We start from the raw sequence: 15,524 nt of genomic DNA, 5'->3' as shown, positions 1-15,524 counted from the left end.
TGGGGATAGAGTCGTGACAAGACAAGCAAGGACCCTTCTGTGGTCATGGAGCTTGTGTTCTGAGGAGACGACGAAGGGTTAATGAGACTGAAGTCGTGAAGGATGAAGGACGGACGCTGTGACTAGTAGAGCAGTGCCGAGGGACACTCTGGAGTGAGGGCTGTGGGGGAGTGAGCTCCCACGTGGGAAGAATGTTTGGAGAGGTGGGTAGGAGGTGCCAAAGGCCCTGCTGTAGAGAAGAATGCCAGGAGCAAGGTTGGAAGATTAAACAATGCTAGCAAGTGTTGGTTAGAGCGAGAGGTCGTGAGCTAGACCAGGGGGCAGCTTATTTTTTTAAAGCATATTTTATTTAAATTTTACTTTTTGAAGCCAGGTTGTGGTGGTGGCACACACCTTTAATCCCAGCATTTGGGATGCAGAGAGAGGCAGATTGCTGGTTCAAGGCCAGCCTGGTCTACAGAGTGAGTTCCAGAGAAACTCTGTCTCGAAAAACCAAAATAGAAGGAAAAAAAAAAAAAAGGGAAACAATAAACTTTACTTTTTGAAATTTATGAAAAACATCACACAGTACATTTTCCTTTAACCTATTAATATGGTAGACTGCCCTGACTAGCTTTATATTCCCACCTGTCCTGGATAAAATTGAAATGGTTATATAAAAAAGAATAAATTCATTTAGTAAGTATTTTGTTCATTTTTGTGGGGTTTGAGTGTGTTTGTCATGGCATGCTTGTGGAGGTCATACAGCTCTGTAGAGTCGGTTCTCTCCTTCTGTCTTTACTCGGATCTTGGGGCTCAAACTTAGGTGGTTACTTCTGATTTTTTAAAACAGTTTTCTGTGTATGGTTGTTTTGCCTGCATGTATGTCTGTGTACTGATTGCATGCAGTACCCATGGAGGCCAGGAGGACTCATCTGCTGGAACTAAAGTTATAGACGGTTGTGAGCCACTGTGGGTGCTGGGAATCGAATCTGGGTCCCCTAGAAGAAGCCAGTGTCCTTAACCGCTGGCCCATCTCTCCAGCCCCTCTTGTGATGTTTAATAAATCAGAGACGTATACCATACCTTGTGTGGCCTTACCCATGTTCAAGTGCACATATCAGCGGTATGCGGTCCATCCATATTTTTGTGTGAAAACCTCCAGAACTCTTTTTACCTCTTAGGACTGTAACTGTTATTAAGCAACTCCCTGGTTGTAGCGCCAACTGCCTCTGTCAACCGCCGTTTTACTCTCTGATTTTGTGAATTTCGCAATTCTAGATGCCACATATAAAGGGAACCGTGGATATTTGTCCTCTTGTGACGGGCTTATTTCTCTTAGCTCCGTGTCCTCAGGTTCACCAATATTGTAACACACATGGATCAGAATTCCTTTCCCTTTCATGATTGAATTAAGTCCTGTTGTATGGATGTGGCAGCTTGTTCCTGTTTGTGTATTCTTCATCAGTGGACAGTCGGGTTAGTTCTGTTCTCCGTCAGAGCCCTTCCATCTAACAGACGCCCATTGACTGCCTTTGGGAATCCCGGTTGCAGCCATGAGCACGCCAGCCGCTGCTGCTGCCGCCAGGAGCCTGTGCTCTGGGGCTGAAGCGGGGACAACAGGAACACTTGTTCACACTGAAGTGTGCCTTAGAACTTGTGACGTCCCGGGATATCGGCGGCTTTTCTTTGTCATGCCAGACGTAATGGCCCGTCTTCTAGTCAGCTAGAGCTGGTAAATCTAAATCCACATTTAAATACCGTTATAAAGCAGTCAGGACAAGTGGGACAGGTCACTGTGGGTAGTTTCAGAGCGAGGAACTGACTTGGTTGAATTGGTTGAGTGTCATTATTTCTTACCTGGTCATCCAAATGGCCTCCTGACTGGGCCCCTCTTGTCCTCCTGTCTTCTGAATCTCAAATGATGGCATTTATCCCTCTACCTAACCCTTCCCACCCCAGACGTCCTGCCGTCCTGGGGAAGGCTGAAAGCCTCCTTGTGCCTCAGGCTCCGCTTTCTGCCCCCCCCCATTTCCTTGGCCCTAGCACCCACCTGTGTGCTGTGCCTGACCCCCTCCCCCTTGGCCCTAGGACCCACCTGTGTGCTGACCCCCCATTTCCTTGGCCCTAGGACCCACCTATGTGCTGTGCGCTGACCCCCCTCCCCCTTGGCCCTAGGACCCACCTGTGTGCTGTGTGCTGACCCCCCTCCCCCTTGGCCCTAGGACCCACCTGTGTGCTGTGTGCTGACCCCCCCTCCCCCTTGGCCCTAGGACCCACCTGTGTGCTGTGCGCTGACTCCCCTCCCCCTTGGCCCTAGGACCCACCTGTGTGCTGTGTGCTGATCCCCCCTCCCCCTTGGCCCTAGGACCCACCTGTGTGCTGTGTGCTGATCCCCCCCCATTTCCTTGGCCCTAGGACCCACCTGTGTGCTGTGCCTGACCCCCCCCTCCCCCTTGGCCCTAGGACCCACCTGTGTGCTGTGCCTGGCCCCCCTCCCCCTTGGCTCTAGGACCCACCTGTGTGCTGACTCCCCTCCCCCTTGGCCCTAGGACCCACCTGTGTGCTGTGCCTGACCCTCTTCCCCTTGGCCCTAGCACCCACCTGTGTGCCTTGGACTCCTGCTGTGTGGATGGTCCCATTGCCTGTTGAATGTGGTTCTTCTTAGAGCCTGGATGCATTGTGTTCCTTTGGTAGAGCCCCTTCCCTCAGATAGTGCAAGGCCTGCTCGCTAGGGTCTCTGTCCAGATCTTACCTCTGAGCAAGGCTTCCCTGGCTGCCCTGTCTAGGACGGCTGCCTCCTCCACCAGCTCTTTACCCAGTAAGCACCTTAGGTGAGCATCAGACCTGCTGTACAAGAACAAGCCTTGCTTCCCAGCGCCATAGAGAATCACCTGGGGGTGGGGGGTGTCCATGCTCACTGTCTTCAGCTGGAAACATCTGGATGACAGAGTGGCTACCATCTTGAACTCTGGTAAAGGGAAAGAGCATGAATGAGTCACAGCCCTAAGGTCTGTCTGGAGGTGACGTTACCTTAGGTTTCCTTGGCCCGAGCAGGCCCCATTGGTCCCCTAATGCCAGCGGGGATCAGCAGCGCCTCCTGTGTCTGAGAACCCCGGGGTTCACAGTGGGCAGCAGCGTTTGTTTCTACCTTTGTCCTGACATCCCTGCTGGACCCCAGGGCTGAGGATCAGGCATGGTTAGAGTAAGTGCTTAGTGATTTTAGAGAGGGGTTAGGGAGGCAACCAAGGCAGCCCGCTGAGTTAGTCATCGGCAGAGTGGAATGGGGAGGAGGGAGGAGATAGGCAGGCCGGGCAGGGTTCTGGGGAGCAGGGAGGGGATAGGCAGGCTGGGCAGGGTTCTGGAGAGCAGGGAGGGGATAGGCAGGCTGGGCAGGGTTCTGGAGAGCAGGGAGGGGATAGGCAGGCCGGGCAGGGTTCTGGAGAGCAGCACTGGGATTGCTGGTCAGAGAGTGAGCGGTGCCAGCGTGAGACTTGGGCCCAGGAGTTCCAAGTTCATTTGTGTGGTTTTCTCTGGTCAGGTTGTTCAGGAGGTGACGAGCAGGTGTGGCTGTCGGTCACAGGCACAGGTAAAAGCGGAAGGAGGGCTTGCTCTCCTCTCAGGGTGTACTTAAAATACCCCGCTCCCCCCTGGTCCTGTCATCTGGACCAGGAGAGAAACCCACCCACCAGTGGGGTTGACATGGTTGGCGAGGAGCCGTTTGCTCTTCACTTAGCTTTTTTAGGGACTGTGGGGAGGGGTAGCGCTGGGGATCAAGCCCCAGGCTCGGGGTGCTGGGCAAGGGCCCCACCACCAAGCCCTCATGAATTCTGACACTGCAGGTAGGTTCTCATTCCACAGGCAAGAAGAGCTGAGACTTCCATGGCTCAAGCTAATCTAAGGCTGGCCGTGCTCACAGCCGCGGTGCCCTGTGTCCTGTTGAGGCCCAGGCAGTAGGGTGCTCTGCCAGGTGCAGTGGGTGGCTGTAACAGCTTTAACAGCCACCCACTGCAGTCAGGCTTGGGATCTGGCAAGCCTTGGTGAAGAGAGTGCAACACTGTATGGTGGTTCCGGTGTAGATGTGTGCAGGGCCTAACCCTGGAGGAAATAGCTGGGCTATTTCTGTATGCTCGCACAGACACCATAACCACAAACTGTAACGGATAAGTCCACCCACTGGGAGTTTCTTATGATTAAGATACAGAATCTGAAAGGGCCCCTCAGTGATGTCTCCTGTGGCCTTGCCATTGGCGAGCTAGGAATGTCCTCTGTCTAGGCCTGTGGCCTCCCTCCTGATGTCCTTCCTGAGGCAGAACTGAAGGGAACCCTGAGTGCCACAGAGTGGGGACACTGCCTAGGCTGCCTCCCTTGGGCAGGGCAGGCAGTGGAAGAAGTGAGGTGCACACAGAGGACCCTCAGAGCAGGGGACGGGCAGTTAGGATTGGAGGCAGGTGGGCCGAGTGTGGCTGTCTGGGGAACAAGGGCGAGGTTATCATTCTCCCTAGGAGGTGATGGGAAGTGGGGGTGTACCGGTGCTGTATGAAGAAAGAAGATGTACAGTTGTGCAGCCCTTGGGACTGCAGGGCCTTATTAGCTGACACCAGGTGAAAATTGTGTTGTCTTTATGATCTTTAAAGTGTTTGTGTTGAGGGGCAGGTTCAGTGAGTAAAGTCCTGTGTACGTGACTGAAGACCACAGTTTAGATCCTTGGTTCCCAGGGAAGAGCTAGCCGTGGCCGTATGCTGCTGTAGCTCCAGGCTAGGGGTGGGGTAGAGGCAGGTGGGTCCTGGGGCTTGTTAGCCAGTCTTCTAGTGCAGATGCCAAGCTTCAGGTCTAGTGGGACCGTGGGACCGGGTGATAGAGGAGGGCGGCCCCTGGCCCCCATGTGCATGCCTGGAACGGGGCACACAAGCTCCAGGGACGGTGAGGAGCAACAGAGGGGGACGACCCCGGGCCCCACATGTACGTGTGTGGGAGAGGACCCCCACATATATCACATAGAGATCACACAATTTATTGTTGTAAATATATGTATTTTTAACTTGAAAAAGTAGTCTTTTGGGCTAGTGAGATGTCCCTGCCACTAAAGCTCTTGTCTCCAACTGTGATGACCTGGGTTCAATCCCTGGGACCCACATGGTGCTGGGAGAGAACCCATGATCACAGGTTGTCTTCTGACCTCCATGCATTCAGTGTGTATAACCCCTCCCCACATGTCTTGTAATTTACAGTTATAAATGTACAGGGAAATGAAAAATAGTAAAACTAATCTCTAATACATTATAGCTTATGAAAAATATTAGAGACATTGAGTGCTAAAGTGCTTTGTTTTCTGCAAAAACATTTTGAGTGGTTTGAGAAGCGCTGCTCTGTTGCGTTTCTAAGAACGTGTGAATTGCCATACACCTGGGGTTGGCTGAGTTTCCAGTGCTTTTCATTCCCTGTGACTTCAATATCATGGGATATGCCTGGGGGGTTGTCATGGGAAGAAGACGTTTACCTGCAGCGAGTCTTCTGGAACGTCTCAGTTCTTGTCACCACAGTCACGTGCTGGTCACCTGTAGCCTTGGTAACAAGTGCCCCCCAGGCTGATGGCTGCGGAGGTCCCAGGAGCCCCCGTGGAAAACTGGACTGGGTTCCTCCCGTGTTCATTGTGGAAAACCTCAGGAGACCACCGCAGTGAGCAGTGTTAGCACTTACACACCTTTGAGAAATTCCCAAACCACCGTGTGAATGAATCTCCGTCACCCTCAGGTGCTGACTGCTGCAAGGTACTTCACACTTGCAGTTGCTGTTTCCTACCAGGTGCTGTCTGGAGGCTACTGGGTATTTACCGCGGCTGGTCCTGTAAGAGCCAGCGGACAGTGGAGCCTTTCCAGAGGGTCGTGCCTGCTCTCTGTCTCCGCCATTACTGCTGGTGGATGTTTTAGTAAGAGCTAAACGCCAGAGCTTCTGGACTCAGGCTTCCTTCTCATTCAGGACAACCAGTTATCCTGCTTTTCGTCCGTGTGGGTTTCTGTTTGTGTTTGTTTTTTAAACCCCAGTCAAGGATGTGTTTTCCTCCTTCCTAGACAAGGCCCCGCTGTCCAAGAGCCTTCTGCTGGTCCCCAGTGCCCTGTCCCTTCTGCTGACCCTCTTGCTGCCTCACTGTCAGAAGCTCTTCGCGTATGACCTCCATGCTGTCAAGAACGACTTCCAGGTAGGCACCTACTCCTTTGCCTCTGGGAGGAGAGGGCTGTTCTTCTAGACCAGTCTCTTCTTCCTTCGTTAGTCCCCCCAAACCCCCAAAGTTTCAAAACTAGTATTTTAAAGTTGTTCTTTAAGAATGTTCTTGTATTTTGATTACATCTACCCTGACTCCTTCCAGACCCAGTCCTGTGGGTCTGTCTCTTTCCTCTCCTCATCCTAATAATTAACTGCACATGGATGTAGGGCCATTCACTAGAGCACAGGCAAATGGCCAACCCATCGGGGTCACACCTCTGAAGAAAAACTATCAACAGCCATCAACTGCTGATAGCGCCTCCACCAGGGCTGGGGCTCATCAACCCCTCTCCATCCAGGTTTTGTTCAGGCCGCCACAGCCTTGACGTGTCCAGGAGACATGGTTTCCCGGCGGTTCTTCCCAGGTCCTGGCTCATACGGTCTTCCAGCTCCCTCTTTGACAGTGTTACCGAAGCCTTAGGAGGATGGAGTGTGATATAGATACCTCATTGAGGGCTGGGCACAAAGCCCCTAAATTTGTAATGAGTATTATAAATACTGCATCGACAAGCACATTTCTAGTTATATTTTCTGATATCTTCAGTAATGCAGATTATGAGGGAGAAATTGCAGTGTTACCTTTTTCTGAACTCCAAAGTTTATATTTCAGGTTTTACTCATTGGAAATGCAGTTTATACTTTCAAGAGAATTTTGGGGCTAGTGGGGTGGCTCTGTCGTTAAAGGCACGTGCCACCAAGTATGAGGACCTGAGTTCAGTCACTGGGACCCACGTGGTGGAAGGACAGAACCCACTCCCATGTTATCCTCTGACCCCTACTAACTTCTTTATGTAGGCACAGCTAACATTTTCAAAAGCCAGGCTCAGCCTGTGGATTTGATGAGCTGGTTCAGGCTCGTTTGTCTGTGACACACTGAATGATGCTTCTATGAAGGGAGTTAAACCAAGAGGAAAGAACAGAGCTCTGCTTTCCAGATTGATGTGTGGGTCAGAGTGTTAGTACCAGTTGTGTGGGTGCCCTGGCAGCCACCTTTGCCACCCTGAGCATAGACTTTCGTCTCAGCTCACTGATGCCCTTCCTCCACTGTGATGGGACTATGACCTTGCTCACATTGGAGTCACTGGGAGTGTCCTGTTATTCCTGTGTCGCTGCTTCCGGATTGTGTCATTGTCTGTGGTGTGGTGGTGCCTCTCACCTTTGGCTTAACAAAAAACAACACCCTTAGATTTATATGTGCACATCACACACACAGAACACACACATATATACGTTAAAACACTTAGAACCTCACCCAAGACCAGCTGAGTAAGGAAGGCTTGGGAGGGATGGCCGCATGGTTGAGAGCACTACTCCTGCAGAAGATGCAGGTTCAGTTCCCAGCACCTATACGTTTGCTCACAACCACCTTGAACTCCAGTTCCAGGGATCCGGCATCTTCCTCGGGTCTCCGTAGGCACCGTATGTAGGTGATACAGTTACTTTCGTGTAGTCCAAACCGTCATGGACCGTAGAAAGAAGCCAAAGGGAAAATACTTCAATTGTACATAAAAGAGCAATTGATAGGACATTTATGTTTTTAATTTTAATTTTAAAAAAAATCCCCAGGGACTTACTAGTGTGAGGTCGGCCTTGAGACTTGAGAACTTCTGGAAGGAGAACCCAATTTCTGGGTTTCATGTGGCTCACCTGCTGCACAGTTCACGGGTATCTGCTTCTGAGGTGTCTGGGTGTATTCACAGGAAGTGCTTCGGAGCAGTGAGGAGTTTCACTTCTGCCCTGGGAATTCTAAACACACACATAAGAGCATGGGCCTGTGAGGTACCGCGTGTACACTAGATCCTCAGGTGATGATAAACAAGAGGAGACCAAGGCAGGATGGAGTAACTCCAGGGAGGTTGGGGGTGTTTTTAGTTGTCTGAAGGAAGGGCAGCTGAATTTGGAGGGAAGACAGATGCTTTGCTCCCGGTGCCCAGTGAAGTTCAGCCCCTCTGGTCTGTCCCGCAGATGTCGCAGGAGAACTGACTGGATGATAGGGTATTCACCCTGTCACAGGGTCAGATGATAGGTGTCCCTGTATCACGTCCTAAGCATCATGCTCTTGAGGATGGCAATAAACCTGACTTATTTGAGACTAGTTACCAGCTTTATTTGACATTAACCACAGGAGAGCCAAACCATCAGAGTTCTGTGGACAGAATTCAGTGCATGTTAGGAAAGTGTTACTTCTCATACTCCTCAGATTTTCCTGGTGGTTGTCAGGATGCTCTGACCACAGAGTGGAGTTATCTGTTAGCTGCTGTGCATTGATGGTAGGCATCACCGTGTAACAGAGTTGGTACCCAGCAGCCTCGTGAGCCCGCTTGCCCTGGCTAGTCTTTGCTGGCCTCGAGCTGCACTGTGGTTCTGGCACAGTTGTGGTGTACCTGCAGGCTCTGTGACACAGCTGTCTGTGGCGGGAGTCCTGCCCGACCGTGGGCCTTTTCCTCTTGGTCAGAGACTTCCCGGTGCTGACGGTTCAGCTAGTAGACAGGAAAGTGAGACTGGTGGCCCTCCCTGGGTCAGCCCAGTACCGTGAGAGCTTGGAGTTCACTGTGATGGAGATTCTGCCTGGCTTCTTGCTTGGAGCAGAGACAGCTGTGGGCTGCTCTGGCAGTGCAGATGTGCTGTTACTTTGTTTGGGAGGGGAAGAGGCCATATGACTTCATTTGCCTCTTTTTCACGATCTTGGGATGGGTATTACCATGTTCCTAGCGATACTGTTCGTGGTAGAACATCCCTGTGTCCATCAGTCGACAGATGAACACATAGAACGTTGTGCATGGAGGCATTGTAGTAATATTCAGCAGTAAGAGAATGAGACTCCGATACATGCTTTACTATGAACCTTGAAAATACTATTCCCAGGTTAAAAAGCCAGTCATGAGAGGACAGATACCATGTGACCCCACTCATGCTGTGCCCAGCACAGGCAAATTCATAGACAGAAAGTTGGACATAGGTCACCAAGGGCCATGGGAAGGGACGGCAGGTTAATGTTTCATGGTGCAGCACTTAGGATAATAGGAAAATGCACACCACTGGAGGTACTTAACTGAAGTGTAGATCTAATTAATCTTATCAATAAAAACCAGGACTCAGATATCAGGGTAAAACCTGAAAGATCAGAGAAGCAGGAGAGCAGCCATAGTCGCTTCCTTCCTCTTCCATTCCTCCACCTCACCTTATCACTTCCTATTTCCTCTCTGTACAGACCTCCAAACCTCTATGGTTAACAAGTGGCTAGCTCCGCCCACTGACTCCAAGCAAACTTATTTGTCAGAACACAAACGAAATATCACACAACACTTGGCGACACTGAGTCATGTATTGGAAAATAGTTAACATGGCGAATTTAATCTTGTGTTGTTGCACAATCAGTCAGAGGCAGCCCAGCGTTCATTTGTTCTGACTGTGAAGGGAAGTGACATCAGTGTGTTGCAGATACCGTCAGGATCATTCAAATTGGAAAAGTGCTAAAGGCTCACAACAGGCCTTTGAAAAGTATCGTCTTCTTTATGTATTTCTTTGTTTTTCTCCCAGGCAGAAGATGGATTTTCAAAGCTGGTAACATTTTCATCTGCTAGTGTTTATCAACAGTTCCCCAAACTTGGCATCCGTGTGGTTCTCTGGTGGTGAAGCTCAGATGATTTGAACTCTTACTCAAATCGCCACACCTTTGCTTTTAAATCCGGCAGTATGAACGTAATAAATGAACACTCAGTAGTCTTTTATTTCAGCCGATTCTGTGTGTGAGAGCGTGTGTGTGTCCGTGTCCGTGTCCGTGTCCGTGTCCGTGTGTGTGTGTGTGTGTGTGTCCGTGTCCGTGTCCGTGTGTGGTGAGCACACCATGGTGCCTCGTGTGGGGGTCAGAGGACAACTCCGTGGGGTCAGTTGTCTCCCTCCACTAAGGTGTGGGTTCTGGGGCTTGAACCCTTGGTGTCAGGCTTGGCAGCAGGTGCCCCGACCACTGAGGTTTTTACGAGGAGTTCTCTGCTGCCTTCACAGGATGCGTCTTATTATAGTAAGCAAAGAGACTTCTTAGCATCTCAGGGAATCTAGGATGCGCTTTGACGTTAGGCATGCTGAGTTGACCTTTGCGTGTGCGTAGTGAGTGCTGAGACCTTGAACCGGTCAGCGCGGGGCAGGGGCCTGGGCAGATCTCACTCACTTGCTGCTGTTTTTTATCCCTGTCTAGGTTTGGAGGCTGATATGCGGAAGAATAGTTTGCCTTGACTTGAAAGATACTTTCTGCAGTAGTCTTCTTATTTATAACTTCAGAATATTTGAAAGAAGATATGGGAGCAGGAAGTTTGCAGTAAGTTATTTGATGTTTAGCCTTCTGTGCTGAGGTTCCCTAGTGAAGTGCCCTTGCCTGTGTTCTGTATTTGCATGTCTGGTGCTTCCTAGGCTCTCCACCTGCTACATCTCCAGCCTACATTTTAGTGTTCAAACTCTGAAGTAAAGTCTTGCCTACTTTCCCAAGTTGGCCTCTGGTTTTTAACCCACCTATTCAGGTCCCAGAATAGCTGGGATTACAGGTATGCAACACTGTTCTGGCCCCTTATTTTAAAATGTCTTCCATTTTTTAAAATTCAGTGCATTATTTATAATTATCTCTTAAAAAACATGATTCTAAATCTGATTTGTGTCTTCAACATTAACCAAAGAAAAAATTTAAATTTAAGCCAATAGCATGAAAAAATAATGAAATGACGGTGATGGTAATACACCACATTGTATGTGCCAGTAAATGAAAATTTTAATAAAACTTTAGTTAATAAAATTCTGGTCACATATTTGGCTTAATAGCATATGTGCTGCTTATTAGCAGTATGTTTTAATTAAATGTCACTTTTCAGCATGTCTAGAAATTCTAGAAACTAATACATACATATAAACAATTATGGTTTATTTCACAATTTTGGAAAGTAACAAACCAAATAATATAAAACTATGCTTATGCATGTATACGTATGCTATATATATGTAATATATATAGATACAATGTGTGTGTGTGTGTGTGTGTGTGTGTGTGTGTGTACGTACCCTTAGCCCCCTAACTCCCACATACCCTTGAATTCATGCTAACTAAATAGCTGTTATTTATTTTTAAGTGACACATTTTCTGTTTTTTGTTTTATTCTTCAGTCCTTCTTGCTGGGCTCCTGGGTCTTGTCAGCCTTGTTTGACCTAATTCTTGTGGAAGCCGTGCAGTATTTGGTTGGTGTCACTGTGGCCAATAATCTGCCTTCTGGATTGTAAGTAGCTTATAGTTTGGAGTTGACTATTTAGGATTCTTAAGTCTGTTTGAAATACTGTCATTCACAAGCTTTCACCAAAGGTCTTTTAAGCCGGCTGTGGTGGCCACACCTTTCGTCCAGGCACTTGGGATGCAGAGGCAGGTGGATCTCTGTGATTTCAAGGCCAGCCTGCTCTACATAGTGAGTTTCAGGCTAGCCAGGGCTACATAGTGAGTGAGAGTCTGTCTAAAAAAAAGACATTTTATATTTTCAGATATAGTATATATGTGTGTCAAGAAAATCCAGTGTATACTTACATATTCCTTATGCTCTTAAAATAATCAGTTTCGTAGTATTTTCTTTTTTCTTTCAGCTTTGAAATTATTTCGTAATCTTTGTTTGAGACAGTGTCTTATATGTAGCCCAGAATGGCCTCTGTTTAAAGAATCTTCTGCTTCAGGCTTTCTAGGTGCTGGGATGATAAACCTACAGCCACCCTGAATTCCTCAAATTGAATGTTTTATGTATTTTTATAATGATATTTTGCTGTTGTAATTTTATGAAATAATTAAGCATAAAAATTCAAATTTAATTCACCTGGATAATAAAATAAATGAAGTTGAGTTTCTGAAGAAATTTTGGGTTATTTCTATACTTCCACCAAGGGTAGAGCAAAGTTAGTGCATAGGTAATAATAGCTGTGTGCTTCCTACAGTGACAGACCAGCTCAGCCGTGCTTTCAAGTAAAACTGTTAGCGTGTGGAGTAACTGGGAGCCAAGAACAGAGTTTTCAGCACATGCAAAAGGCCTAAAGCATATCAGAATTAAATATAGGAGCCTGTGTTTGAGAGGCTCGATGGTGTAAAATGAGAGAAACTGGATATTTAAAATTCTGTGTGCACTAACTTTAGCCTTGTTCTAATTTTACAGTATGGGTTTGAGAACTGTCAGGCATATTAGGTCCCTTGATTCTAAAGCAGGCTGGATCTCTGTTTTAGATAAGATATATAACTGGTGTTAAGTTAGAGTTGGCATGAACCCTTCAGCGGTTTCCGTGACGGTGGTTCTGAGTCTTCCCTGGGTGGGGATACAGGACCCTGTGTCCTCACGACCGTACAGCCTTGTTGGGTTGACCGTGTGTTGGTGTGGTAGACGGGAGTGTGGGCTGCTGCTCCGGTGAGCAGGGTGCGGTGCTGCAGAAGGATTCCTGTGAACTCAGCAGCATTGCCTAGGCCTCCTGTGGGTTCTGAACCAAGGCTACTGAGTTTTGGAGGCATGTGTGTGGTGAGTTGGTGTAAGAACGAGACTGGATAATATAACACTAGATCCCTGGAACTCACACAGAGGTGGAAGGAGAGAAGTGCGTGTCCTATCACCTCCATATGTGTGCTGTAGCCTATGCATGTACACACACACACACACACACACACACACACACACACACACTTGCATACACACTTACATTCACACACACTGACATATCCTTATGTACTGACACACTCACACATATTCACACTCACATACACATATTCACACATTCACATACACAGTCACACACATCCTCACACACACTGTCACGCACATGCACGCTATAAAAAACTCAGTGTTAAAGAACGGAAACAACTGTCACAGCTGTGCTGGAATTTAAAATAGAACAAAACACCAAAACCTCGAAATCTCCATTTTCTTTGGAGTAAGGGTCAGACTCCACAGGCACTGTCTGGAGTGGTGGGGGAGCAGGCAGCGTGGGCGTTGCCATCGCGGACTTGGGTTCCAGCTGTGCTGCTTAGTAGTTCTGTGACATCTTGAGAATGCCTGGACTCGGCTGTTTCCGAGCTCGGGTTCTATCTGACCGTCGGCGTCACTCGTCACTTGTCACTCGTCACTCATCAGTTGGAGGCGCTCTACCGCACAGGCCGCGAAGGGGGCTGGTTGACCAGCAGCTTGTGTAGCAAACCCTGTGCTTGGTTTCCCTCTTCCCTTGAGCTCTGTGATCTGGTGCTGTTGGCAGCCTCCCCAGCCAGCTCTTGGCTACCTCTTGCCATTAGGCAGAATTGCTTGTCCTTTTGTGTGTGTTGTAGCAAATGTTTTACTAATTCAGTGAATATTTGTTGCATTTGCTTATTTTCATGTCACAGAATTGTCTTCATTGACCTTCTGTGCTATTGACTAGGTCTTTGAGAAGGAGCCCAGGTCCTTCATGTACTTGGTACCACACTCAAGGCCACCGAAAGGGTGATCGCTGACGTGCGCTCCAGTCAGACTCTAAGGCAAGGCTGTTGACAGCTGCAGAGGCTGGTCTGTGCTCTGTGCAGTGCTCTGTGCAGAAATTGCAGCTGACACCTAATGGATGTTCACAACTTACTTAACTCAGAAAAACCAACCATTGTTTTCAAGTAGCTCCATTATTAAAAGCTAAATGTTAGCTGTGTCTAGTAACTTGTGCTTGACACGTTTGCTCTAATAAACCTATTGTTTATTAGTTGTTGGTATTTGTATATGAGTGTTTGTTTTCCAGAATCAAACCTCTCCAGAGTAATTGAATGTGAATTTTTCCCTATGTTAGCGTGTGTTTGGTGCTGGTGAGATTGATCAGTGGGTAAAGGCACTTGCTACCAAGTCTGATGCCTGAGTGTGATCCCTGCACCCACACGGTGGAGGGAAGTAACTGGCCCATACGGTTATTTCTACACACATGGTGTGGCACACACGTGCCCACATGTATACATGCACAATAACTAAATATAATATATTTTAAAGAGCGCCTGATTATAGTGCTAAATAAATTATGCTTCCATGAATTGTTTTTCATTGTATTTAATTTCCCCGAGGACCACAGGACACATTTCATCTCATTGCTTATGTCTGCACTTGCATTATGCTTTTCTACACCACATTCTTCAAGGAAACCTTTTGGAAAGAGCTTGCAGAGAACTTGCCCAAGAGTGGATTTGTCTGAATAGTTGAAAATAAGCTGTGCCTAGGTGACTTTCCCTTCCCTCTAGGCTGAGAGTCAGATGAGGGGCCTCCTCACTCGCACTAGGTTAGTGCTCCACCACCCCATGACTCCATACACCCCACATGTGTATCCTAAACTACGGATTAACTACAGGGTGCCGTCTCTCCCTCCCTTCCTCCCCCCCCCCCACACACACCCTCCCCCCCCACACACACACCCCACACACACATTTGTTAAAGGATCTCACTCACCTGGCTCTTGAACCTGAAATCTTGACTTTTTCCTCTGTTGAGAGCTGCATCAGAACTCCACCTTTGCTCCTGGATCCTATGGTTATGAAGGTACATGTTTGTAAACATTTTTGCTTATTGTTGAAAAATTGGTACCAGACCTGAAGGGAGGCAGAAGCAGGTGGATCTTTGAGTTCCAGGACATCCAGAGTGACATCTTATCCCAAAACAAAAGAATAATAATAAAGGTGATTTTGTAGAGGAAGTTGTAAGTTGAGTCATTTTATAGTCTATAGTTCGGTTCCTTTACTTTTAGACAAGACGTTTCTTTATGGAGAAATCAAATGGGCAGACTAGGGTCAGAACTAATATTCCCCAACTAACACAGCTTGGAAAAAATTTATAATGCATTTTTTAACTATGTGAGAAGAACAAGCTGTTGGAATTGTAACAAGTTATTTAACCACTTAACATCTTGTATTATAGGAATGTGTCAGTTTATTGGGGCAGAAATGGGATCTCAGTTACCTTCCCAACACTTTGCCGCAGTGGGGTTTGGGAAGCAGCAGCTGCCTGCTGAAGAAAAGGATAGGGAGGCGGCCGGAGCTCCCCATTGCCATCAGTTACGCTTTGTGGTGAGTTGAGCAGAGTTGCCTGTGTAGAAACCCGGAGAGCTGATGTTTAGAACATAGGATACTGAATTCAGACCAAGTGGGGACCTATATAAGGGAGATCTGTCAAAGTATTTTGAACAATAGCTTATTTTTACCCTTTCATGAGTCACTTGTGTTACAGAATTTAATCAAAAAATGTTAAGCCAGTTAACCTGCTCAGATAAGGCTTGAATATGAA

The 15,524-nt window shown here is 47.9% G+C and overlaps 1 protein-coding gene across 3 annotated transcripts in view; it reads left to right on the top strand.

Annotated features, from left to right (window-relative positions):
- Ubac2 (UBA domain containing 2) overlaps positions 1 to 15,524 on the top strand; it is a 186,194-nt gene that overhangs the window by 27,642 nt on the left and 143,028 nt on the right. For all 3 annotated transcript variants that reach the window (XM_028868265.2, XM_037208300.1, XM_037208299.1), the window contains exons 2-4: positions 6,051 to 6,178; positions 10,439 to 10,558; positions 11,392 to 11,501. In XM_028868265.2, coding sequence (XP_028724098.1) covers positions 6,051 to 6,178; positions 10,439 to 10,558; positions 11,392 to 11,501 — 358 coding nt within the window. The remainder of the gene's footprint in view (positions 1 to 6,050; positions 6,179 to 10,438; positions 10,559 to 11,391; positions 11,502 to 15,524) is intronic.

This window comes from Peromyscus leucopus, chromosome 9 (genome assembly GCF_004664715.2).
Source record: "Peromyscus leucopus breed LL Stock chromosome 9, UCI_PerLeu_2.1, whole genome shotgun sequence".
NCBI lineage: Eukaryota > Metazoa > Chordata > Mammalia > Rodentia > Cricetidae > Peromyscus > Peromyscus leucopus.
This window is presented reverse-complemented; position numbering and strand designations above follow the sequence as displayed.